Below are 26,517 nucleotides of genomic sequence, written 5' to 3' on the forward strand. Positions count from 1 at the left end.
TCAGTTGGAACTTCGGCCTATCTGTATACTGGATGTTCATGGGAACTAGTCATCTTCCCAGTTCTACAGAGCAAGAAGGAATGAAGACGACAACACTTAAAGGACGAGTTAATGCTTGATGGGAAAGCATTGTAGCAGAAAATTCCAACCTACTCAATTCAAGTAGCCTAGCCATTTCAGTCCAGTTGAAGGCTTGAGGGTTCCTTCTACCCATGAATAGCTAAAGGCCTGTCTGTTCACAACTGGGAGGGCAAGGGTAGGGACAGCAAACATTCTACATCTAGGAAGCTGGTTCTCCAGACAAGGTTTTGAGGTCTTCCACCATAGGCTCCTGGCTTGTCTAGGGCACTGTATGCACCTACCCTGGATTCCCAGCTCAGGGGCTTTTGTAAGCAGACCTGGGAGAGTTCAGGCTGGGGTCAGACCTCTATGCAGGACCTGGCAAAGTTCCTGCGTTTGATGTTGCTTTATCTCTCTGTATGGCATTTCTCTTTGATACCCACCCTTCAGGGTGATAAGGCATTCCTCCCAACTTCATTCCTCAGAGCCGGGCACAGATGAAAGCTGCCTTCCTATCTACACCAACAAGATTAGCGAATCCACTTGACTGGGGTCACCGAGATGCCAAATGGCCTGGGACCTTCGCAGAATTTCTCTGCTGAGTCTCATTCAAATATATGGATTCGCCTCTACCCAGAAGTGTGTTTTCTCCACCCTGGCTGCCACTGACTTCTTAAGTCACCTTTTATAACTGATTTATACATGGGCCCTGGCAAGGTGCCTCACCTCGACTGTAACTAAAGTGGTAACTGTTAACTTTGATAATCTGCATATCTGATATTGACATGTATGTGTGCCAGATAAATGTTCTTGGGGATGGGGTGGGGTGGGGGAGGCAGTATACATTTGACCCAGTATCCATATTCTGCATTTATTCAGTCTAACACATCAAATTCTAAGTAGCCAATAGTTACTCAAATGGGAATGAACATCACACACAGATTTTCAACAAACCAAATCCATACTGATGTGATCTTACCTCACAAACTTCGATGGCAAAGGTTTAAAAAAACTAAAACCAAACCCTTTACTGTGTTTTTCTATTAATGTGTGGCATCTGGCAGCTCCTCAGAAGTGACAAGCTCATGGGCAGATGAAGCTAATGCTTGCTTTCCTTCTCTGAAGGCTTGCTACAGGGTCTGTACCCCAAGCAGCTAGAAGTAAGTATATATAAGTCCTGGTGTAACAGTTACCCCCAAGGAAGTTCCCCATAGGATTTCCCTTCCATGGGACACTTACTTCTACAGCCACAGAAGCCTGCCCTCCTCCAGGGGACACACAGACAGAGCCTAGGACTGACAGGATAAATCGAGAAAGGAAGGTAGGAGAAAGGATGCCGCTGTAGAAGGATGAAGCATCTCCTTAGGTCAAAATTAATGCTTTCATCCTAACCTGGGCTCTCTGATAAGTGAGCTGCTATGGTAGAGGATTTCAAAGGTCCTGTAGAACCTTCTTTAATGTTCTATTGAACTCATCAAGTGGTAGGTGTGGCTATGCTCAACCCATCTAATGAAGAATGATACAACTGCACTCAGTTCTGACAACTGAAGGATAGGAAGGATAGCATAACCTTCAATTTAAATGAGGTGTCTATTCACCATCACCATCATCACCACAATCATCATCATCACCATCACCATCATCATCATCACCATCACCATCATCACCATCACCACCACCATCATCACCACTATCACCATCATCACCACCATCATCATCACCACCACCATCACCATCATCATCATCATCACCATCACCATCATGTCATACTGTGCATATGGAGGTCAAAGGACAACTTTTAGGAGTCATTTCTTTCTTTCCACCATGTGGAATTGAATCCATGTCATCAGGTTTGGCAGAAGTGCCTTTCTTTATCATTTGAGCCATCTTCATGATTATAAATAATGTTTCTAATATTATATTTATCAAAAGAAATCAATATTAAATAGTAACCCTTTGCTAATTATGGAGGTTTTTACCCCCCCCAACTTTGATAACTATGCAAGGCAAATCCAGGGTGCCAAGAGGTGAAACGGTATCAGATACACCAAACAAAGAGTAATCTGCTAAGTTTTAGAGCTGTGCTGCCCAAGGAAACCTGCTATGGTAGCAAGGATGCTCTGCCTGACCCGAGACCCCCAGCGCCGATGGCAACTGGGAACCTGGATTGTGGCCAGCATTCCTAAGTCAGTTTAACTTCTTCCTGTTACGATTTCAACTTGGGTAGACTTGAGTGGCCAGCGCAGTTTGCACTGGACAGTTCAGCTCTAGAGGGCCACGTCCCCCCAAATGAACTCATCCTAGTGGTAGCTTCTGTCTCTCTCTGGAACAAAGTGATGGGTGTAAGCTTCACCTTTAAAAAAAAATTCATGTGTGTGTGTGTGTGTGTGTGTGTGTGTGTGTGTGTGTGGTGTGTGTGTGTATGGTGTGTGTGTGTATGTGTGTGTGTGGTGTGTGTATGGTATGTGTGTGTATGGTATGTGTGTGTGTATGGTGTGTGTGTGCATGGTGTGTGTATGGTATGTGTGTGTATGTGTGCATGGTGTGTGTATGATGTGTGTATGGTATGTGTGTGTGTATATGGTGTGTGTATGTATATGGTGTGTGTGTGTGGTGTGTGTATGGTATGTGTGTGTGTGTGTGTGTGTATGGTGAGTGTGTGTGGTGTGTGTATGGTATGTGTGGGTGGTGTTTATCTGTTTGTTTAGGGTGTGTGTGTGGTATGTGTGTGTATATGGTGTGTGTGTGTATGTGTGTGTGTGTGTGTGTGTGTGTGTGTATGGTGTGTGTGTATGTGTGTGTGATGTGTGTGTGTATGGTGTGTGTTTACATGTGTGTATGTGTGTAGTGTATGGTGTGTGTGTGTGTGTGTGTGTGTGTGTGTGTGTATGTGTGTGTGTGGTGTGTGTGTATGGTGTGTGTGTGTGTATGGTGTGTGTGTGTGTGTGTGTGTGTGTGTGTATGTGTGTGGTGTGTACAGATGTGTGTGCATATGCATGTGCCACAGTGCATATGTAGAGGTCAGATGTCTAGTTGTGGGAGTTGTTTCTCTATTCCCACCACATGGGTTCTGAGGATTGAACTCAGGTTACCTTCAAGTTTCAAGTCTCTCTCTGGCCCTGAAATTCTGTTTTTAAGTTTAAATTTGCATTTGCTATTACCTCTGGGTTTGCTTTCACAAGATCCTGAACAGTGTGTCCTTTTTATAGTTTCTAGAAGGAATGTTCTTATATACCAAGCTTTCTATCCATGGGTAGAACTTAAAACCATGATTCTGGCCTCATATCAGGACCAACTGAACCGACATGTTTCTATGCAAAGTAGGAATTAAAGTAGATGAGTTCCAGCTTAGACTCACTCATTCCCTTGAAGGCTTTCAGAGACTGTTTGCCTACCGGTTCTTCCTCATTCTCTCCCGAGGATTCACCCGACTGAATGCCACAAGCTGATGTCCTCTATGACAGCAGGTCAGCAAACCTGCCCCTGTTTCTGGACAGAGAAGCCCAAGGCTGGGAAGGTGGCACAAATAGAAGGACCAAGAGGACTCTGCATCGGAATGGTGACACACAGAGGACTCTGCATCAGAGTAGTGACATACAGAGGACTCTGCATTGGAGTGGTGACATACAAAAAGCCTTGCCACCATTAGCATTGGGGCAAAGGAGCTGAAAGATAAAGTGTGTGTTGGTGGACCTGTAACCACCACAGCCCTCAGGCCCAGCACTCACCTGTCCCCCGGGAGTGGCTGAAGTCACCCTTCACCACACGGCAGGTCTTGCCATCCCCACTGCAGACACCACACCTGTCTTCTTTAGCTGCAGACCCGATGATGCCGTCGCAGCCAATTTTCTAGAAAAGCAAAGGGCTGGTTCATCTGTGTTTAAGATTGGTTGATGTTTTGAACCTGATTCCCTGCACAACTGATTTCTCTGAGAGGCAGGGTGCCCCGGGGACCCTGTCACAGTTTGGTTATTATTAAATTCAATAAAGAAAACTTACCAGAATGCAGATTTGGTTTGCCTTTTTAAAAATCATTTTGTGAATTTATCAAATGCATTTAAAACCATGCACTATGGAATAAAGGAGCCCTGCTACCCTAAGATACCCACAGGGATAGCATCTACACATCTCTGGGAAGCAGGGACTATCCACCTCTGCTGTATCACAGCAGAAACATCAGGGTGGTGAAGCAGGGAGCCGGTGGGGGGCGTGGTCGCACCATGCTATACCTTACTTCTAACTGTGAAGTTGCCTAGTAGACACTGACCAGGGCTGAGAGAGCGCATCCCAGACCATGGAATCTGCTCAGAGCAGAAAGCTCAGCCAATATCCCGTTGCTAAAATTGTAAGTTTCGGCATCCTCCTTCTGAGTCCCACAGTGGCTGCTGGTGGCACAGCTATAAGCTAGAGTCACCTGGACCTGGTCCTGCTTCCTTTCGGCTTCCCCTGTTTCTGTCATATACTCCCTGATGTAGCTCTTTCTTCCACTTCCTGGACTTCTAACTCACTCCCATGCTATCCTGGCAAGTCTCTCACTTCACTGCTGGCTGCTTATCTTGAAATTCAGTTAGGGTTTCCTAATTAAGCAGCTTCGGCTGTTCTACATAAACATCTCACTTGGTCTCCACAGCTTCTCCCGGTGGTAGTGAAGGGAGCTTTGTACATCAATGCTGAACAGATGCATGTCAGATGGCCCCTTAGGTAAACTCTTGGACATCGGGCTGAAGCCAGAGCCCCTTGGGAGAACTCTGGGTTCTCAGGCTGGGAAGGGCCTCCCAGTTCTGCCTATGCTGCCTGCTGTGACATTTGTCACCTTTTGCATTGGGAAGCCAGGCCTGTGGAGATATTCATGGCAGAACAGCGGCAAATCTGAGGGGAAGGGAAACAGCCAAAGCACTTTGCCAACAGGACACTTTCTCCCTGTGCTAGAGCCTGTGAAAGAAGTCTGTGATATGCTTGGCAGGGGCAGACATAATTCTTTTGAAATGGAAGTGGCCGTAAAGCACAATTAAAGTCATGGCTTCTGAGTGTTAGTGGCGCTTTAACAACTGCATTTATGAGCCTCAGTGTTCCAAGAGAACAAGATGACGATGACGGAACCGAGGAAACTCCAAACAGCAAGTGGTCTAGAGCCTTCCCACAGCCTCCTGCTGGTCCTGGGCTACTCTTTCATTTGCCCTTAAGGAGTCTTCCGGACACTCACTTCTGAGCTCCCAAATTCCTAACCACTGTGTGCTGGCTTGGGTGCTGTTCTGGAAAAGTTAGGGACAAGAGTGCCTCGTGCCATCACCAAAAGTGCAAGATGTCATGGAACGGGCAAGCTACGCGTAAGTTCTCTTTGGTCAAGGCAGTTCCCATGTCACATGCAGATTTAAGTTCAAAGAGATCTAGTTCAGAGCCATGTGCTGGAGTGTGCCATGGGTAGACCATGTGCTGGAGTGTGTTATGGGCAGGCCATATGCAGAAGCCATCTTTTGCCCAGGAATGAGAAGCAATGTTCTCTACTGATTTGAGACCTGGAGTCCAGGCCTAGAAGTTTTGCCCTGCTGCCAGCAGCAAACAGCCTCCTTTCAGCACACCTAATGGCCGAGCTTTCTCCTCCTCTTCCCCCTCCTCCTCCTCTTCCTCTTCCTCCTCCTCCCTCTCTTTGTCTCTTTAGCACTTGTCACAGTGTACTCTCCACACTATCTTCAATTTATAGAGACTCCTTTCTCTGTATCCATTGGGGAGTGGTTTTAGAACTCTTCAAACATATAAAGATCCAGAGATGCTCATGTACCTTACAGGAAATGATGTAGTATTTGCACAGAACCTACACGCATTCTCTTGTATGCTTTCAATTGTCAATGAATAAATGTAAATGCTATGTAAATAATTTTATAGCATTTATAATTAAATAATAATAAATTGATAACTTAACAATGATAAGAATAAAGCTTGCATATACTTAGGAAAAATACAATTTTTTTCTGCAGTATTTTGCATTTAAAGTTAGTTGAATCTATAGATAGAATCCATCCAAGGCAGTTATTGAGGACCTACTATGTCTAACCTGAGGACAAAGGTGTGTAAGAAAGAGAAAGTAATACAGAAATAAGCAGATGTATCAGAATGTGTTACAGCTCTTGTTGGTTTCTCTCCCAGTTCTTATGACTTCCTCTCTCTTCTTCCCCAGTTGCCTGGGCATGGTCAACTGAGAATGTGCCAACTTTGAGCCAACCTTCTATGTCTCTCTGATTTTCTTAGTAATTCACCTTCTCCATAGACTAAAGTCTTAAGTCCAATTTTGGCTCAATAGACCAAAAGTCTTAAGCCCAATTCTTAGTCCCAAGAGTCTGATGTGTGACCTTTTTGGAATTCTAGACAACGTTTGGATTTAGTGATTCATTTCATCTCCAAGGCCGCTCCAGTCTGACTAGTAAATTCTAGTCAGACATTACCAGTATGGCTTGAAAATGACATGAACACCATCCTAGCCTGAAACCTCTATGTGACTATACCCAGATATCTACCTAGTCTGGCGTTCTGGTCTCCTGATAGCATCCACTGTCTACTTTTCTATGCACAGAGCCGCTCTTGGGTCAGAAGCTTCTTGCTCAGGTGTATCTGAGCCACCCCACTGTTGTTTTGACCCTCAATGCTACACTGACCTCCATCTGAAGACCCAAGGAGCAGATCCATGACTATGAATGCCATAGCCCAGCAGATGCACACCGACTCTGTACAACTTCTACCCAAAGCTCACCGTCTCGGCTTGTCTTCCCCCATGGTTAAAACTGTCATCTTGATTAGCAGGAGAAGTGCCTGGGAGATGGGTAAATCAAGCCCGAGGGTGTTTCCAGGGAGGATTAATTAAGGGAGGAGACCCAGAACATCCCAAGGTGAAGGAAGGATCCAGATAGAATAAAAAGAGAAAAAGACAAAAAGACAAAAAGTCCAGCATTGTCTTGGTGTAAGCCTTGTCTCCTGACACTGGTGTGAACTGCTTGGCTCTGCCAAGCTTTGCCTGCCATGGTAGACTGAAGCCTCTAAACGTGAGCTAAGATATGTATTCCCTCTTTTGAGGTGGATTTTTTTTTAGGTATTTGGTCAAGGCACTGCTAAAGTCGAACTCACCTTCCTTCTCCAAATGCACCCTGAATCTAATCATCTCCTAGTCTGTCTTGCAAGCCCCCTTACTTCTCTCTGTCTTGCAAGTGCCCCAGCTCTTCCCAGCTTCTATAACCACCTACTCTACTCAGACTCCAGCCCAGCCAATCCCAGTGGCCAAGAGTGCTTCTCCCTGTCCTTCAATCTCTTGATCACACTTAGAGTAAACCCAAACTCTCCCTGGGTCTGATCCCCCTGAGTCAGGCCTGTCTCCCACATTCTTCTACCCTGAGTTTTCACTCCCTGACTGAGGTAGCTTCACTCTTGCCTCTTTCTGCTGGGAGGTCTCTGCCCTTAGCTCCACCACGGTTCTCCAAGTCTGTCTTCTCTGCAGAGATCACCGTGCTGCCTTGTTCAGGCCTTCTCAGCTCAGTCATGCCTCCCTCACTGGCTTTCTCAGGGCAGGGTTTTATTTTCTCCTTCGCATATAACCAGTCCTTTATGGTTTTGTTTCTTTTTCTTCAGGACTATTTTGGGAGAAGTGGCATTCATGCCACTGTGGTGCCAATGGGCCCATCTTTCCCAATGTGGGTGATTATGGTAGTCTGCAGGGTTTACATCTGGGCAAGGATCTGAGAGATCCGTTGTCATGGTACATGGAATATTCTCAGGTTGAAAAGCCTGAGGTTAAATCCAATTTCATGGATGTGCCCATTGGCACAGACCACTAGGAACTGAAGTTAGGGTCGACTGGAGAATGTTAGGATCTTTAGAAGTACCTCCTTGCTGGCAGGACTACCGAAGCAGATGTCTGCAAGGGGCTGGGGTGGCCCAGCCGGCACTGACCTAAAAGGTACAAGAGCTTTGACTTGTAAAGCTGCTAGCAAAAGAATTACATCACTGGTTTGCAATATGCCAGCATGCAGGATGATCCAGGTGAGCATGGAACTTAGGAAACAGAGACCACTAGCAGGTTACCTGAGAACTATCAGCAATGCTCTGTTTTAGTAGTAATGATAAGGGTCTTCTTTGTGCTGTCCAGAACAGGGCCTGGAACATTCTTTGCTATGGATAAAGAATCCCAGAAGGGCCTGCTCAAGCTCCCCTTGGTCTTTGGGAGGTGTCCTTGCTAATCTGTTAGATACAAAGCCAGGGAATGGTTCCTTGAAAGATTAACCAACGTGACTGGCTTGGGCTATCCAGGGAGAAAAACCTACATAGGTTGAAACTGTTTGCTGCAGGAGCCAAACGAGATGCTGAGTTTCTACCTGAGTCTTCCTCCAGCAGCTCTTGATAGGGGCACAGTAAGGGCACAGGGTGACAGTGGCTGGGCACATGGGGTTGAAGGTTTCTATCTTCCCAGTTCCCATCACCCCAAGGTGATGTCACTAGGAAATGAGCCATTGGGATCTGATTACATCCTGATGGCAGAATGCCCAAGGATAGAGCTAGTGTCTTCCTAAAAGAGGCCCCCAAGAACAGCTTATGCCCCTCCATCACGTGAGGATGGTGGAACAAAAAGAAGCCATTTGTGAGAAGTGAGCCCTCACCAGATTCGAAATATGCCCAGTGTCACGACTTTGGCATCCCGTGCCTCCCGCACAGTGGTTAGCAGCTCCATCATTTAAAAGCCAGACTATGCTCTTCACCTCAGCTGCTTGATGGGTTAGTCTCTGCTCAGGCTGCACATGAGGGCGGAGGCTGCTTTACCTGAGCCGTATCCCCCTGCCCACTGAAAAGTCATAGCATCTCCATCCTCCCTGTCTTACTTCTCCCCATCGGGACGCTCCTTCTGATGGCTAGAGATTGATGACAGGACAACAGAGTGCTTTTTTCCTTCCTTCCCCTTCCTCCTTGCTTTGTCTATTTGTCAGTTTCCTAACAAGTCACGAGTTGGGGGCCTATGCCTCAGAGGGTGGAGGGCTCCTCAGGTGGCAGGCACATCCTTCTCCCTGACACTCTGCAAAGGTGCCTGCTTAGCTCTACTGAGTGTAAGTCAACAGAGTGTGGTCTGTCCATCCTCTAGTTCTATGTCAGACACACCGGCTCTCTGTATAAATCGTGATCTCTAGAGGAATTTTCAAATCGTTTCAAGAGGCTGCTGATCTTTTGGCCACTTAAGCCTACCATGGGCGTCATGTTCAGTCACTGCCAAGGGCAGGGCCCGTGCTGGTGGCCACTGGCCACAGAGAGCAGCGCAGCCCTCTCTGAGAAAAACCTCCTCCCCTCGGACCCACAAAAGCCCAGCTCCACCACAGATCCATTTTGGGGAAGAGGGAACCTTTCTCCACAGCCCCACCTGTGACAGTAGGAAAATCAGGTCACCTGGCATCTGCCATACACGCAGAGGTCAGTCTCGTAGGGTCCACAGGGTGTGCCATCCAGGACCCTGTCAGCCACCAGCAGCGGGGACTCCTTCCCGAGGGGTGAGCAGTAGAGTTCACAGGGCTTATCTGAGGAGGGAAAGGTTGGTGGGTGTTGATGTGGGAAGGGGTATGTGGGCAATGCAGGGGCGGAGGGGCCAGAGATTCACAAGTGAGCATTAAGTCCAGTGGGAGAGCAATTAGTGCAGATAAAGGTCACAGTCACTTAGCTCTGTCCTCAGTACCTGAGGACATTTAAAATAACACACAGACCAGGATCCCTGCCTCGTAAATGGCAGAGCAGGCAGCTCTGTGGGCTTCCTCTTGGTTCTCCTCCTTTGCAGATACACGGCATTGCCTTTGGCAGCTGCACAAAGGCACAGTTACGAGCTAGCCTGCCTGTGCATAAGTGACTGTGTGTCAAAACTGAGGCTGGGGCCTGCTGCTGTAAGGTGGGGAAGTAGGGGAGGGTGAACAGGAATGCCCTGGGTAGGGGGAACGAGGCCACTCGGGTCTCCGTGACAGTGGTTTCCCTAAGAGCTTAAATGTGTTTCCACACTTAGAAATGTTTTAGAGTTCTGTCTCCGACTAGCCCTACTGCTGAGCAGTGACCGTAGGGCTGTGGTATGAGGCCTGAAGGTTCTGGAAGAATCTGAGTGGAAGGTCTAGGAAGGGGACACAGGGACCACTGGGACTACTCATGAGAGTCACATCAGCAGCTCAAAGTAAGTCCCTCTTCCCACTGCTTCTGGGACAATGGGAGTCTACAGAGCACGTCAAGCTTTTGTGTCCTCGTCTATGCCTTCCCCTCGGTCTGCAAATGCCTCTTTCTACTGGGCTTCATAGGAGGCTCCTGTCAACCCAGAGTTCTCTCTTCTGTCACCCTGACATGGAATTGGCCAGGCATCTCTATGTGTACTTGGTGTATATAGCCATTGGCCTAGTGTCCTAGAATTGTTTTGGCAAATCCTAGACATGAAGGGTTTTTCTTTTCTTTTTTTTTTTTCTTTTCTATTTTTCGGAGCTGGGGACCGAACCCAGGGCCTTGCGCTTGCTAGGCAAGCGTTCTACCACTGAGCTAAATCCCCAACCCCAGGGTTTTTCTTATGAAGCAGGTTCAACTGATGAATACTAAAGACTTCAGGATCCATAAAACACCTTCAAGTTCTCAAACCTTTGAACTCTCACAGGACATTACTAAAAGAAAATTCCATCCCTCTCATGTGATAGAAGCAGCCAAAACACAGATGCATCAAAAACTCTAAGATTCTGTTTAGGCTATGTATATAACATATATATAAGCCATAAATAAAATTCATGTTTAGATTTGTGTCCTATCACAGAAATATCTCATTATGTAGATGCAAATATCGACAAATCCAAAGAGAACGCCAGTTTGAAAGGCTTCTAGTTGCAAATGTCTTGGATGAAGGAAGGATTTTCAATTTGTACCTTCGGACTGAAGTACAGAAACCCTTAGGGACCAAGGGACCTCACTTGTGTCTTCTGTTCCCAGACCAGGACTGGAACGTAAGTTCATGAGACTTAAAATATATTTGAACAAATGAATGGACCTCATCTCTGAAATTGGCTGAACGAGAGGACTCACCTTTTCTTGCCCCCTCCACCACCCAGCCCTAACCCATTTATCAGATCATTTTGGAAGGAAACCCTGAGAGAGCCACAGAGACTTTATGCTACCTTGGTGAGCCGTCAGCCTTCCCCCGTGGTCTCTTTTTGGTGGTCTCTGGCAAGGGAGGGGTACCTAAAGGGTTTGGTAGCCAACATGGAATTGGAAGGTCTCAGCATCCCAGTTGCAGAGGGCTGTCAGAGCAGCCATCTTACCCAATCTCAAGGGTTTTCATGTTTGCTTGACAGCTCATGATCGATGGGAGGTCATCTGAGAGTATGAGAAAGAAGCTTCCAGGATTCAGGCTCAACTCAGTTCTTCTATCTAGTTGTAAGCGAAACAACTGACTCTGAAGAGTAGACTGGGGGTCTTTAATTTCCTAGGCAAGTTAATTATTCTTCAAGCATGGCTGGAACGCCACACCCCAAACACTCCATAGGCAGTGTTAAAAATAGGCAATGAGGGGTACATGTTCTCGAGGTCCTAGCTGACTGATGACAGGTATGGGGTGACTCTTGCATGAGACAGGTCACATGGCATGATTCTTTTATGTGCACATGGAGGGCAGTGCCTGCTCTAGATGGAATGCCTCATTTCTAGGTGGGCAGTTGGAAGGGGCTGTCCCTCCATTTAGAGGAAGTGACCCAAGAAAGCAGTGATTGAAGAACTATGGAAGATGGAGCTGGAAACTGAGGTCAACTTCTAGGAAACATATTGGATGGGATTAATGAGAGGGGTTTGAGGCTCCCTGTGAGTGGCTGAGGGGCACAAAGTATGAAAGTATGGGCCTTAACTTCATTTAGTCTAACATGTTAATTCAACACTGAGGGCCAATGGATCTATTTGACAGTAGTAACAATGATGGTGATGGTGGTGGGGGTAGTGGTGATGGTGGTGATGTGATAAGAAGTCATAGGCCTCTATGGGGCTCATAGGATACGTACAACGCCTCCAACAGGAATAGCCACACTCCTCTTGTCTCCATCATGATGTTCTTTTGACCATCAGTGTTTACTTTGACTGAGGAACCCTCAGGGCCCCAAATACCAAGGGATAAAATGATAGCGCCAAAACCAAACCACAATGTTCATAAATATTTATGGTTTCTAAGTGTATGCTTGGATGTGAACGGAAACGGGAATGGGAGTTGGGCAGAAAGGCAGACGCTCTTCTGAGGAACATTGGGAGTCTGGAAAGTTCCAGCATGGAAAGGGATAAACGTTTTGGTTCTTTGGTACAAATTTCAGAGATGTGGAGGCACTAAATCAGGGGAGGTGACTCGGATGGATAAGAGGTTGGCTGTGATCTTTTAGGCAAGGCATTCTCCTGAGCTCTACCAGCCTTTGACTGTGCCAACTGCAGATGGTGACCTCCAGGCTCAGGCACCCGGGACGGCAGGACTTGACAGCAGAGGTGAGAGAAGGAGATTTCTTCATTGCCCAGAACTCCCTGCATTTGTCCCTCCCCTCCAAGGACTATACTCAGTTCTTTCTCCCAAAGGGATTGAGGACAGTCCTTTTCAATTGAGAGAAAGGAGTTCATAGTCCTTCCAAATTCTCTGACTAGTCCCCTTCTGTATGAGTGGGAAGTTATATCTCTAGGAGCAAAGCTCCCTTTAAATATCACGAGGTGGTGGGTTTCAGCTCTGAGCACAGCATGAGAACTCTTCCATCCCTAAAAGTAAGGGAGGGGACGAAATCCTAAAAGCTGTACAGTCGTGCACAGCAAGGAAAGATGCCTGGAACACGCCTCCTGCGTGGATGGTGTACACTTAGATGAATTCTGGCGGAGGCTTCTGTCTGGCTTCTCAGAGGCCTGCCTGTTGGCCAGGGTTTCTGACTGACCAGAGGAAGCAGAAGCCACAGCCAAGGCAAGAAAGATGGGCTCTGAGGTTTGAGAGCTGGCGATTACATCAGCTTAGAGGTCTGGAATTCCTCCTGAGCACCAGAGGGAACATGGACACTGCGGTTCACAGTGTTCTTACTGCTCTCTGTTACAAAGTCTTATTTTGTCTTTACTTTTAAGACAGAGTCTAGTTAATGTTGAGGCCAGAATGAGTGATTATCTAGGTTCTGTCTTCTGTCTTGGCCGCTCAATCTTCTCTCCCACAAGCTGTCCACCAGGACTTCATAACCAGTCCCCGGGACCCAGCTTTAGCTGATTGGGTCAGTAAAGTCTATCTGACTATGAAGAGACCAATCAGAGTCTTTCTTTCTGAGTAGCTAGACGCTCCAGACAGGTCTCAGTTAACGAGACAGCACTTACCACAGCCAGAATGACCCTGATAATTCAACATTGAAACTCCATGTCAGGGAGAGGCCATGGCTCATGGCTGGTGGGCCTCAGAGAAGGCTAGGTTATCTTATTTATAATTCAGTGATATGCAAAGCTCTGCGGATGAGTGTTTTCTTATATGTGTGGCAAACTATCCAGCTGCAAAACCAGTGTTTCCTGACAGGAATGAGAACCCACCTTATTAGCCTCCCCACCCCCAGGAAGGGTGCCATGTGTTCCCTTGAGTGCAAGCAGGGGGCGTTATTATGTGGCTACCCAGCTACCATTGCCTTTCTTCTTTTTTTTTTTTTTTTTTTTTTTTTTTTGGTTCTTTTTTTTCGAGCTGGGGACCGAACCCGGCCTTGCGCTTCCTAGGTAAGCGCTCTACCACTGAGCTAAATCCCCAGCCCCTACCATTGCCTTTCAAACATTACAGAGCTTTGAATTCTGAGCCGTAAGTGACCTAGAACGATTTGGAGATGTGACCCAGATTTATCTAATCGGAGCAGTGGGTTTCCATGGTTGGCTGTTGGAGACGTTTAGAGAAAGGTAGCCGGCACTGGAGGCAGGGCTCCTGAAGGCCATAGAAGAAGGACCTAATCTTTTCAGATATCTTGGTTCCAGCCTCTCACTGGTCCTTTGGGAACACCCTCCATCTTTGTCACAATGCTCCTCCATCTCTGGGCCACTTGGCTGAGTAGGAGTCACGGCTCTGACCCTCCCATCCCTATTCACTCAGACACTCAGACACTCAGACACTCAGACTGGAGGGTGGGGGAGGTCTCTCATGTGAAGCAAAGGAGCTGGGAAAAAGCCACTTTGTCCGGATGCAGCCTTCCAACACTTTAGTGGGAATGGAGCCTGCTGTTGGCCTGGTCACACGGGTCTGAACCTTTGGACGTTTCTACTGTGACAAGATCCCACAGGGAAAGCAGAGACAGATTTGGCAAGTGGCCACCTCAGTGGGTTTCTGTCTGAAGGCTTTTCCTCTTCGGGACCTTTTCTGAGGAGAGTCTTTGTCCTCCTTTGGAGGTGGAATGGATTTGTGGTCCCGAGCCCTCCTTCGGAAAGTCTACCTCTGCAAGAATTCTTTTTAAAAGAGGGGAGAGAGGGGAGAGAAACTACTGCTTCCCCTTGACTGAACCGTGCGTCACTCGCCAAAGAATTCTGCAGTGATAGCAGCTCTGTGAATAGGGCAGTTATACTGGGCTGTGAGGAGCGAGAGCCCAACCAGAGGGCTCCTCCTCTCACGGCTCAGCTAGAATTGTGCCTTTTAGAAAGAGGGGTTCAGAGGAACATTTATCATCGGCCATCTGAATCATCCATTTAGTATTCCGCTGTTGCCCTTCTGAAATGCTTTTAAAAATGCTGGCTTCTGTTCGTACTGAGAAAAACGGAACCTCATACGTAATGAGTCGTGGCAATTTCACCACAGAGGACATTGGGTCAAGCCACCCTCGCAGAGCCCTGAACCCGAGGTCTCTCCTTCAAAGGCCGAACACCTCCAGTCTATAAGTCTTATCAAATATGGCTGGCCTTTTCAGGTCAAGGCATTTGTTAGATCTAATTACTTGTTACATGGGTAGAATGGAACAAGACACAAATGTGTGAGAAAATGCAACTTAGATCTGTCAAAGTCCTCAAGGAACCTCCCCATGAAAAAGGCCTGGCTGACCGCGGTCTCAGTTACTACGATGATAAGGGAACCAAAACATTCAGCCATTCATTCAAAAGTTAGTGGTCAATAGAAATTTAAGATGGAGTTGCTCAAGTAGGACTTCTGCCCTGAATACCTGAAGCAAGACTGGTTAAAAACAAAGCAAGCAAGCAACGAACTGCCCCCCTCACCACACGCATGCATGCACGCACGCACACACGGAGAGCTGAGAAGAAATGTTGCAGAGGTGAAGGTATCTCAGCCCTAATGCCTTCTTGCTCCAGGAAAGGAAGAGAGGACAGAAGAGGCTTCAAACTTCCCTGGCTCTTTGGAGACAACGGAAGCCTTGGTACCAGAGTGATTCCCATCACAGCGAGCTGCTGACCTGGAGCGTAGCGGCTGTCTCTGGTAATATCTTGGTTCCAATCAGGGGTCTGAATATGCCTGAGGTAGCTGGGAGCCTCTAGGCTTCCTGTGCATCACTTTAATGCCCAGACAGAAAAGTAAGGGTGCCTCCAACAGCACCCTCTATTTTGGGAGAGAGGATTCTCTTGTCTCCTCTCTTTTTCTTCAGGGAAAGTTGGGGATGAGAAAGCTGAACTTCTTCTGAATTCTGCTGGCTGAGTGACAGCACCGCCATGATTAGGCGCCCTCCCATCCCTGCCAAGGAGGTATGTTTTTTAAATACAAGGAAAAATGTCAGGGAAATGAGCTTTCTGTTACTTCAAAGGTCCTCAGCTAAGCAGGTACCATTGAAAACAACATATGCTATTTTCAAGATAGCACAAAATTGAGAGGTCAGGGTGTTGGGCTACGAGCTGCAGATCTGAAGCTGCTGTTGCCTGGGATATTTGGGCTCCCTCACCCTGAAACATCTAGGCGCATTTGAACTTGGAATCACAGGTGCCTGCACAAGGATTTCATGGGGTGGAAAACCAAGGCTTTCATTCTTCTGAAACCACTTGGAAGTTGTAGACACCAGACTCAGCTGATTTCGTTGCAAGGATCCCTCACTGTGCCTGTGACTACATTGTTCCTGCCAGGGTATTTGGGTACCGAGAGCCAGTGGGTTATTCTCTGAGTCAACTCTGTCAGCTGCTGGAGCCCAGACATCACAAACCCGTCACCTCCCATTCCTAGCAGCTTCTCTTACATGCTCGGTGAATGTAGACCTAACCTGTGCCTGGCTTGTGATATGCTTGATAAATGGGACCATTTTGTCAGTATTGCAATACAAAGTCCTGTTACTTAAAGGGGAGGGGTTTTAGGCAAAACCCCAACACTCTGGATTAGGCCTTGTATGTCCTCACCTACAATGACCAGACACCACAGACTCAGTGGAGATATGGTTCAACACCTAGATTTCCTTCTAGGGGCTGAAAATATAGTGGTAGCTTACGGCACACAGTCTCCTAGTTGGGGGGAGAAAGGTTTTAGCAAGAAAACGTGACCCAGGCTGATCATCCTCTTTCCTACATTGTGCATGGTTCTCAAAAGCCTTCCAAGTACTCCAGGCCAAGAGGAAAGACAACCCAAGTGAGCCAAGGAAAGTAAAACAACACACGCTCAAAACACACCATTCTACTCTTGGTACCTCGGAACGGGGCATAGTGGGAAACACATGCTAGCATACTTGCCTTGCTGAAGAATGAATCTAGCCTACCATCTGCCTTTGTGGCCTGTGCGGGGAGATCTCAACCTCACCATGGCAGGACCATGACTAACTTGGGCAGAAGGCAGGAGTCTTCTCAGGTGGGCTGGGGTGGGAGTTGAGGCTTCTTAGCATCCCTAACTGGGTTTTATAGTTCTTTGGAAAAGAGAGAGGGAGGCTACAATGGAAGGAAGGGCCATATGCCGTTACCATCAACCACCACTGCTGTCAACAGGCCTCTCTTCTTGCTGCTCAGTCGGTCATGGGCTTGGCATTGTTGGTCCCGGAAGCTGGGCACACCCTTGGGGCAGGGCAGGTTCTCGCAGGCTGCATGTTCTACGCTGGCGCCCTGGCAGTGTGTGCCTCCAGGCCCAGGGCTAGAGAGAAGAAGATCTGGGTTAGCCAGCTGGTCTTGTGGAAACAGTAGTGGTACTGTTGCTAGGAAGATGTGGGCAAGGTTTCCAGAGTAACTGGGTCTCTCGTGCAGATGACATCTGGGTAAGCCCAGCCCCATACCATGTTAAAGTGTGTTCAGCAGAAAGACGCATCAGAGGACTGTAAATAAAGGTCATCTGGAAACAGGGTACAGTGAGAATCAGTTCAGCAAGATCCACAAGTTGTATCTTCCATTCAGATTTAAGACTTGGTCATGTGTAACCTTGAACACCCCAAAGGAAATTTTGCTGCTTTAAAAGAAAATCACTATGAAGATGTTTAAAACACTCTTTGATATATTCCACAAGTTTCCAAGTTTTAGGAGGATTAAAGAGTTCTCATTTATAACAAAGTGAGGTTATAACTTTATAACAATGTGGGATGATTCATTCATGCATGGTCAGTCCCTGGATATCAGCCAGTTAAGTCTCAGCTCTGCACGTGTGAGGTCGGCGCTGTGGCCTGGCTTCCTAGGTGTCATGTGTACACTGACTGGATAAGCAGTTCTAGAGAATGGGCTGTGTTCCATGGCAGAGTGCACACATCTAAGGTTCATCAAGACAGCATGGCGGAATCCTACCTGGGATGGCCACAATGTGGTTTGCTTAGCTTCTCTGAGAGGTCCTAAGGTGTCTTTGAGGGGCTCTGATCTAGACAAGCTCAAGTCTCCCATACATTTCCATAGTACCAAGACCACGATGACATATGGTGATGAATTGCTTTTTATTGAAATTCAGCATAAGAAAGAAAACTGGTATTTAAATAGTCATATATCTAGTGCCTGCCCTTTGTACTCACAAACCAAATATTGGGGAGGTGGGTATTTCCTTCCCTCTTCTGTCTCTCATCGTGTTCACAGACCACCCTCTGAATCATGGTTTTAGAGGAAAGATATAAGACAAGAGAATGGCAAAAGTCTTTATAAAAAAATCTACACCAACGATCAACAAGCCTTTTCCACCAAAGGGCCCCAGAATGAGTAGCTTTGGCCTTTGACCCACACAGTTTATTGCAAAAACTGCTACTGTATAGAAGCGGCCAGAGACAGCAGGTGAAATAAAGGGTTTGGCTGTATTATAATAAAACGTTATAAAAACATCTGGTAGAGTGGATGAGCCCGCCTCTCATAGTATACAAGGCATTATGTGAATAACATGCCAGGTAGAAGGAAAGGCCTCTCTAGGCCCCTGTCAGCCTCACACACACTAAAGAATTCCTTCCTCTTCAGAGGAGAAGGCAGGGAAAATTACATACTGATGGCTCTTCGAGGGATCCTGAGTTCAAATTCTACCCACGTTAAGAAAAGCCAGTTCTTTAAAGGTCTGAAGGGACCCAAAGGATGGATCCTGTGTTCTGTTTTCTGCCTAGAACACCAGGCAAGCTCACCTCAGAGAAGTGATCATATCATGAACTTGGATAGATGCAATCTCACACCACGTCCCCCAGGACTACGGTACCATGTACCACAGAATGGGTTTCTATATCACAAAGAAGTGTAGAAGGAACAGAGATAGACTAGGCCCCCAAAGCCACGTGGGGCATTGAGAGAGACACTTTGATTGTAATAGGTAAGTTCTCACAACTGGGAAACAAGAAGGGATGTATGGTATGGCACGTATCTTCTGCAAACTGTTCCAAGCTCAACCATGTCCCCCTTTCCTTAAGTGTATATTAAAATCCTTCCCTGTGCGGGTGCCTGCAGCAGAGCCTGGGTTGGACCTCAATAAATAAGAGATTGAACTGGGCTAAACTACATGAAGATTGATTACTTTAAAATGATGGGGGGTGGGGAGGAGAGGAGGAGGAGCAATGAGTGGTGGAGAACACGAGATGTCAAAGAAGACGGCAGATTGGAAAGCACCAGGAATCTCCCTACATCCACAATGCAGGGATAGGTCTCTATGTAGACAGCTAAAACTGTCGTCCATAACTACTGTTGAAATGTGGGAGTGTATGTCAAAGCTTGTGGATTCCTGGCTGGTACACCACAGTTAGCTTGGTCTATTTCATCCTTTAGTATGGTGGAAGCCAATATTCATCTTCTACCCTAGGCACCATGGAAGACAGTCAAGGTCTTGATGGTACCAGGTGTAAGAAAAGCCTCACTCACCAACTATCCAGCCTCTGTGCTCCAAATGCTGACCGCTGCTTTTGACCACTGAGCAGTGCTGCTGAAGACCCCAGAAGGGAACATGGCTTCCAGGGACTTCCAAAGATCAGCTTCCCTGTGCCATTTCTCCTTTTTAATGCCTTTCCGTTTCCAGGACAGTCAGGACTACATAGAGAGACCCTGACTAGAAATTAAAAAAAAAAAGTAGATAGACAGACAGACAGACAGACAGGTATATGCCAGACATTTAGAGATTAAGTCATTTAAAAGTAACTGGGTCTCCAGAAGTTAGAAAGCTATGAGGCATGGCCAAGAAAAGGTCCAGGGTCAGAAAAGACCTTAAACTTTTCCTTCAGATTGACACCCAGCATGGAGGTCTCATTCAGACATAAACAAACACAACAAAGACATCAAAGGCAGCAAACCTGAAGCTACCATAGATTCAAATGTCCAGTTTTTAGCAAAAAAAAAAAAAAAAATTCACAGGGCACAAAAGAAAACAGAAAAACATACCTCATTCAAAGGAACAAACAAAAATTATCCAAAATGTACCTCAAAGGAACAAAAAGTATCCGCAGACCCCATCCCTGATAACTCAGTTGTTGGGCAAATCTGTTAATAGACAACTACTTTAAAACCACCCTCATAAAGATACTTTAGAGTGAATGGAAAACACAGACAGGGGCATGCTGTTTGAACAGGAGATGGAGTTGTTACAAAGAAACAAAAGTAAAACGAACTGCAGTAATCGCATGAGCTTAGAGCAGGAAGAAGGAAACCACAAGCTTGAATAGATTCTCTGTTGCTGCACTAGGACGCCCTGACCAAGGGCAGGCTGGGGGAGTTTCCATGTCTTCCAGTCACGTTCCGCCACTGAAGCAGTCAGGACATATTCTGTAACGGTCTGAATATTTGTTTTGAACCTATGGGTAAATGCAGGCCTCACTCTTTATTTAGGGAACTTCTCTTTGCAGCAGATGGAGAACATCAGACCACGACAAATCAAAATGCAGAACTGTAGAGCCTGTTCTGGCGGATACACATGAGGCTCAGGGAACATGGTGGAAGAGGGGGCAGAAAGACGGTAAGAGGTGGAGATCAGGGAGCTTGCTGTGAGACTGTGTCCTGTAGGAATGTCAGAAGCTACACCCATAAAGTCTGACCAACAAGACTGACTAAATGAGCTGAACAAGGCCAACAACAATAGGCATGCTAATGTGGACGGGAGAAAGCCCGAAAGACCTCAAACCCATATGAAGGACTACAGACCACTGAGGATGCTGGGAAAAATAGTCCTCCCCAGGGAACAGCACACTAACTGGTCATCTAATACGAATGGCCAGCCCTGAAAAATATGTGTATAAGTAATATCATATAGACTAACCATGTTGTATTTAAGAATATGTGTGTGTGTGTGTGTGTGTGTGTGTGTGTGTGTGTGTGTGTATAACAACAATTAATGAAAAAAGGAGATCATGAATTTGAAAGAGCATGGAGGGGCAAATGGAAGGGGTTTGAATAAGGAACAGGAGGGGGAAAATGATGTAATTATATTATCTCCAATAATAAAAGATACTGTTTTAAAAAGGATATAGAAATGTAGGAGAGTATCTTCACATTTCAATGAAATGATACTCAGGACAGCATGAGAAGAGTCTCTAGTTAAAGCAGACTTTGTGCTCAGGTTCTAGAGAGACTAAAGAGGAACAGGGTTTCCTCTCCATTTTCCTCATAGTGACTTCCGGCAGCATCCTCCTGCCTACCCCAGGATGGCTTTGAGTATAGGAACCGTTGAGGCAGAGTCCTATCCTATTCTGTAATGCAGCTTCTCTCCTCTGACACCCACCCTGCCTCCCCAGAGAGTTCAGCTTACAAGTCCCTCCCAACCCCCAGATGAGAGCATTCTGAGAATGCTAACAGTCTCAGACCTAGGAGTGTAAGGGGCATCCTCATCCAGATGACACAGGAAGACTCTGCCTACATCTACACATCCTGTATCCATCAGCGTTCTGATTGTCTCCTAGAGTCTATTTCCCTCTGACTCTAATCACTTGCTATATAAAGCTAGGGTTTCTTCACAGTAAACTTACTCTGCTCAAAGTGTCCACGAGGGCTGGGGAAATGGCTTACTGGCTGAAGTGCTTGCCACACAAGCATGAGTAATAGAGTTTGGAATCCAAGAAGCCATGTAAATGCTGGATAGGCAAGATATCCTGCAATGGAAGATAGAGACGGGATTCCCGAGAGCAAGTTGGCTAGCAGATTTAGCCATCTCAAGCATCGAAGGGTTTGATTGACAGCTCCTGTCTTGATGAATAAGGTGGAAGGTTCCCAGCATCAATATTGGGCCTCCATATCCATGTGCATACAGGATGCACAGCTACACAGTGCAAACATGCATAAACACATGCACAACACACACAGACATACACACACACAGAGACACACACACATACACAGACATACACACAGACATACACACACAGACACACACACACAGACACACACACACACAAATGGAAAAAGATCCATAACTGATAAAAATAATTAGAATCATTATTCTAACCAACACAGGAAAAGAAAAACTGACCAACTAGCTGCGAGGTCCACTACCCAAGTAATGCCATCACCACGCATGTCACGGCCACACAGGTTCTTCCTCCTCATTTCTGGCTCTGCAGTATGGTGATTTCTCAGATTCACTGTTTTGTTTCCTGTAGTTTTTCAGTTATGGACAATCAAACATGGTCTGGGACTCCCGCTCACCCTGGAAGTTCTCTGAAGCCACACATGTAAAAATGAGGCATCCTCCATGTTTAAAGCGTCATCTCTCAGGACCTTCTAAACGTAGATACGGCTTAGATCGATATAAACTAAAAAGGCTTGAACAGGCCCTGCCCAAGACAAGGATATCCAAGGGAGGCAGACAGAGATGCCCACCTTCACTGCTGGTGAGTAAAATCCAAACCTTAGGAGATTCTGCAACACGCCCAGCAGAAAGTCCGCAGTGGAGAAGACCAATGGCAGCGTATAGCAGCAAGGAGGTGGAGCAAATAGAAATCCACGTGCTAGCTCATGGCAACACAGTTGGGACAGCCGCCATGCAAAGCTAGCCATGCATGGTCACACATGCAGGCACACAGGGCCAGCATCTTCAGTCGCACAGTGCTGGCACACACGTGCATGGATGCTCCAGTGTGTGTGAGCCTGGGTGGTAATGAACCATACTTTGTGGGATGCTTTAATTTTCATGAGGTTTGACTTTTATAAACATGTTTAAGGATAAACAAGAATAAGGAAGTGAGGCTTGGAGGAGAAACAGGTGTGGAGAGAAAGATGGATTTCATCCACCTCTGACCCTCCTCAAGCGCTTCCTGTCTCCTACCAGGGTCAGCTTCACAGCAGTCCGTTTTCCACGGACTGCCCTGAGCATCCACAGAGAAGCAGTAGAGATAAGGAGACGGTAGATTGGGTGGTGGCAGCCCTGACCTTCCTTGGGAGGGATAGGACAAACAAATCCATGTGGTCTGGGAGAGGAGGGTCCAGCTGGGGCACCTTGGCACAAGGTATTCTAGTGTTGAGGTCTCTGACAAGTATCTAAGCCAGACTGTAACTGCTGCTAAGAATAGACAACTTAGGGTTCTATTTTTGTTTGTTTGTTTGTTTATAATGAGGAACCCATAGAAAGTCCAGGTCACAATACTGAAAGCACACGTGGGGCTCACTGGGGACTCGAAGCTGAGCGCTGTCAGAACTCTACTCTGCCCTTCCCCCTCTGAGTACCGAGTGACTAGCTGCTTCCCCATCCCTTTGATGTGGCTGAGAGGTGACAATGCTGCAGTGGCCCTGATGTACCAACCTCTGTCCTCTGTTCTTTACACCATCCTGCAGGCACTGGGACTGGGACGGAGAGCTCCACACATGTGCACCTGAGCCTTTTCTCTCTGCCTCCCTCTTTCACCCAGCATCAAAATCCAGGACAGAGATGAATTTTCCACTAACCCTAACCAAGAGCAATAGGAAAGAACAAATGTGGGAAGCTGGTTTAAAAACACAGATGCCCTCCACCTCTGTGTATACTGGGAAGTAAACCCACCAGTAGATATAAAAACCAGGACCAGGAAAAAGGGGTGGGGTGATGGGGGAGTCTCTGGCCAGTATCTTTGGACAGTGAATAAACCAGCTGCAGACTAGAGGGAAAGGAGCCAGGGATGTGCAGAGAAAACCATGGGGAGAGGCTTATGGGAATGTTCCAAGCTGTACACAGTGGTGAGCTCTGGCCATCCTCTTGGAATATCAGGGCAGTGAGCTGTCTGATTTAAGGAGTGAGACAGAGAATATGTTGTTATGGTCAGAACTTGGCACAAAGTCCATGATCAGCTGTGCTGTGTAACAATCATCACATAGGCATTGTGCAAGAGCAGGCTGTATGCTCGGAGCCCTGATTGCCTGCACTGCTGACCCAGTTACTTCAGCAAACACCAGGGCTGCTGGGATCCACCTGCCCAACGTCTGACCGGGTTTTTCTCCTCTTTCCTGGGTTGGCTCCAGGAAGGTAGGATGGACTCTCGTAGACCGTTTTCCAAGGAGATGGAGCAAGGCGCTCCCATTCTCAACAGGAAGTGAAGCCAATGGTCATAGCAGTGAGCAGACAGACCACAAAGGTGTCAGTATCTCAGAAGAAAACCAGGTCATTTTCTTACTTGAAATACCCAAGGCTGGGGTGACATGCTCAGGCTTATTCCTGAGCATCTCTGGCTGTAAGGGACAGAATTGCAGGGGAAGGGTGGGCTACACGGCCTGGCTCGTTAGAGCATCCAAGAGACGATACAGGTTAGGGAAGCTTATTGGTGATCTGTTATTTGGTGTGATGGATTTGGTTAATTTTAGTGTTTCTGAAGAGAAGAAAGACATTGGGGGTGTGTTATGGAGGCCTGGGGAAGGCAGAGAGATCACTTCTCCTGGGAAAGCAGGAAAGGAGACGTCCATCCCAGCATATTTTATTGAGCTTTGCTCTGCTGTAGGCAGGGAAGGTGGAATCTGCTCTATGCCTGCAGGATGCTCCAAGGCCAAGGAGGACAAAGCAAAACTCAACCAAGTTGCAATATAAGTGGCAGAGCAGCTGCAGTGCAAGGAGGAAGCTTAGACAGAATGAAGCTGACCCCCACTTTAAACAGGGTGGTCAGGGAAGGGGCTCCTCTGGGGATAAGAGATTTACACAGAGATCTTAATAATGGCAAAGGCAAGTTAAGGCTGGGGCAGTGCTGCTGAAGGCCTTGGGTTGGACCATTGTGGCTAAATTGAAGACAAGATGCTTCACGGTGGGGGTAAGCCAAATGACGGTCATGCCGGTTCCTAAGACAGGCTGGCCTGGAATGTGAGAATGTCGCTGCATTCAGAAAAAGAGTTGTAAAAGGGATGCATTTCAGGATCTTAAGCTGAGGATATCTCAGACTACACGGGCCTGAAGTCCAATGGTAAATACTTCCAAGAGACGAGAAGGAAGAGACCTCATGAAAATACAGGTAGACGGTGGTATGTCTGTAAGCTGGGGAGGACAAAGACCACTAGAGCCACGAAACCTGAACAAATACAGGAAACACACTGTCTGTCTTCCAGGCATTCAAGGAGAAACCAATCCCACAGATCCCCTTGGTTTTGGACTTCCGCTTCTTTCTTTTAGAGAGAAATTACCAAGCCATTGTATTTACTTGCATGACCTTGGGCACAGAAACTACCTGGCTAATAACCAACAGAGCCCATGTATTCCACGGTACTTTTGGAAAATGATACGTGGTGATGGTAGGCCCCATTCACCTGACTTGCTATAAACAGCTGTATGTGAGACAAGGGGGTAACCGTGGACACGGGGCTGTGCCCTTGAGTAAGGCAGAAATGGTGCTGATATGTACGAAGATGGTAGAAGTGAACAGGGAGGAGAGTGTAGCTTACAAGGGATCCGGTTTGAAATATGGGTCAGGGGAACTGTGGGAGGGTGGGCAGGATTTTGTATCTATTTGCTTGTTGCTGTAAACCGTGCACAGCATTATTTATACCTAATGCTTACTGAAAACAGGAAAAAAATCGGCTAGAAGGAACACAGGCTTTGAAGAAACAAGAACAGTAGCCACCTCTTGGTACATTTTTAGCACCAGTCTGTCCCACAGCCATCAGGGCAGCAGAGACTGGGTGAGAAGGGACATACACCATCGTCCTACACCACTGTGTAAAGAGCCCACAAGTCTGCATCTGTGTGGGTGGCTGTCCTTTTAATTTTCACAGTCCTCGGTGACAAAGCACAGGAGGTAAAGAAGAGGTAAAGTCATGATGGTGACAGGACTGAGGCAAGGGTCTGGGCACAATAGGGTGTGGTTGAGTACCTGTGAAGAACACAGATACATGAAAGAAAAAGGTATAAGCACTTTCTCCTCTGGGGCCACTGGATCTGGATGGATGGGACTAGATTCCCAACACACATAACATCACAGGAGGGCAAGCCAGGGTGGGTACAGCAACACAATTCTAGGAACCAGGAAGTCTTAAGGAGACTCTTGGAAAATGCCTCCTGGGTAGGACAGGGCAGCAGGAGGGTAGGTCAAGATGTAGTTAGGATTGTGACAGCCTTGGTGAGAAACCACAAAGCTTCTGGAAAGTCTCCTCTGCAAGCTGTCTCCTTCAGGGGGATCTTAGCCAATAGCACTGCTGGATAAAAGGGTGACGCTGGTCCCTGAAGAGTGTGCCTAAAGCATTTTCCCAGCTCTGGGACATCATGTGATATGCACAAAGTACTCTTACCATTTAAATAAATCAAACTGCCCAGCTTGTCAGTGCCCGGCGAATATTGATGGGGTGATGCTTACTGGATACCACCTGATAAGGGTTGAGGTATGTGATAAGCCAAAGGAGGCTAATATTCAGCCAAGGCTCTAAGCACAACACAGACAGCCTTCCGCACTTATAGAAGCCCCTCCCATCCCGTGCTGAGCTGCAGTACAGCTCTGTGAGTGAGACGGAGAAGGTGGGTGGCGTCATCCTGGTTCTGCTAGTGATAAGAGCCACTTATGCAATGCCAAAGGTATCCCACAGATCTTTACATTTTTTACCAGTCTACAATTTTTACTACAAGCAGAAGCTGCTGTAGTATAAGGAATATGACTGGACTTGAAGACTGACCTGGGCCAGATTTTACATTTGGGTGTCTTCCTCTCACATGCAGTGGGCTCTAACCGGGGAAACTAAGACCCAGGG

General features: G+C 47.0%; 1 protein-coding gene across 1 annotated transcript in view; it reads right to left on the reverse strand.

Moving 5' to 3' along the window:
* Adamts17 (ADAM metallopeptidase with thrombospondin type 1 motif 17) overlaps positions 1 to 26,517 on the reverse strand; it is a 315,106-nt gene that overhangs the window by 104,749 nt on the left and 183,840 nt on the right. Inside the window, exons 13-15 of the mRNA XM_032893438.1 lie at positions 16,935 to 17,101; positions 9,475 to 9,602; positions 3,789 to 3,909 (exon numbers count right to left, since the gene is read on the reverse strand). Coding sequence (XP_032749329.1) covers positions 3,789 to 3,909; positions 9,475 to 9,602; positions 16,935 to 17,101 — 416 coding nt within the window. The remainder of the gene's footprint in view (positions 1 to 3,788; positions 3,910 to 9,474; positions 9,603 to 16,934; positions 17,102 to 26,517) is intronic.

Source organism: Rattus rattus, chromosome 2, assembly GCF_011064425.1.
Source record: "Rattus rattus isolate New Zealand chromosome 2, Rrattus_CSIRO_v1, whole genome shotgun sequence".
In the NCBI taxonomy this organism is placed as follows: Eukaryota; Metazoa; Chordata; class Mammalia; order Rodentia; family Muridae; genus Rattus; species Rattus rattus.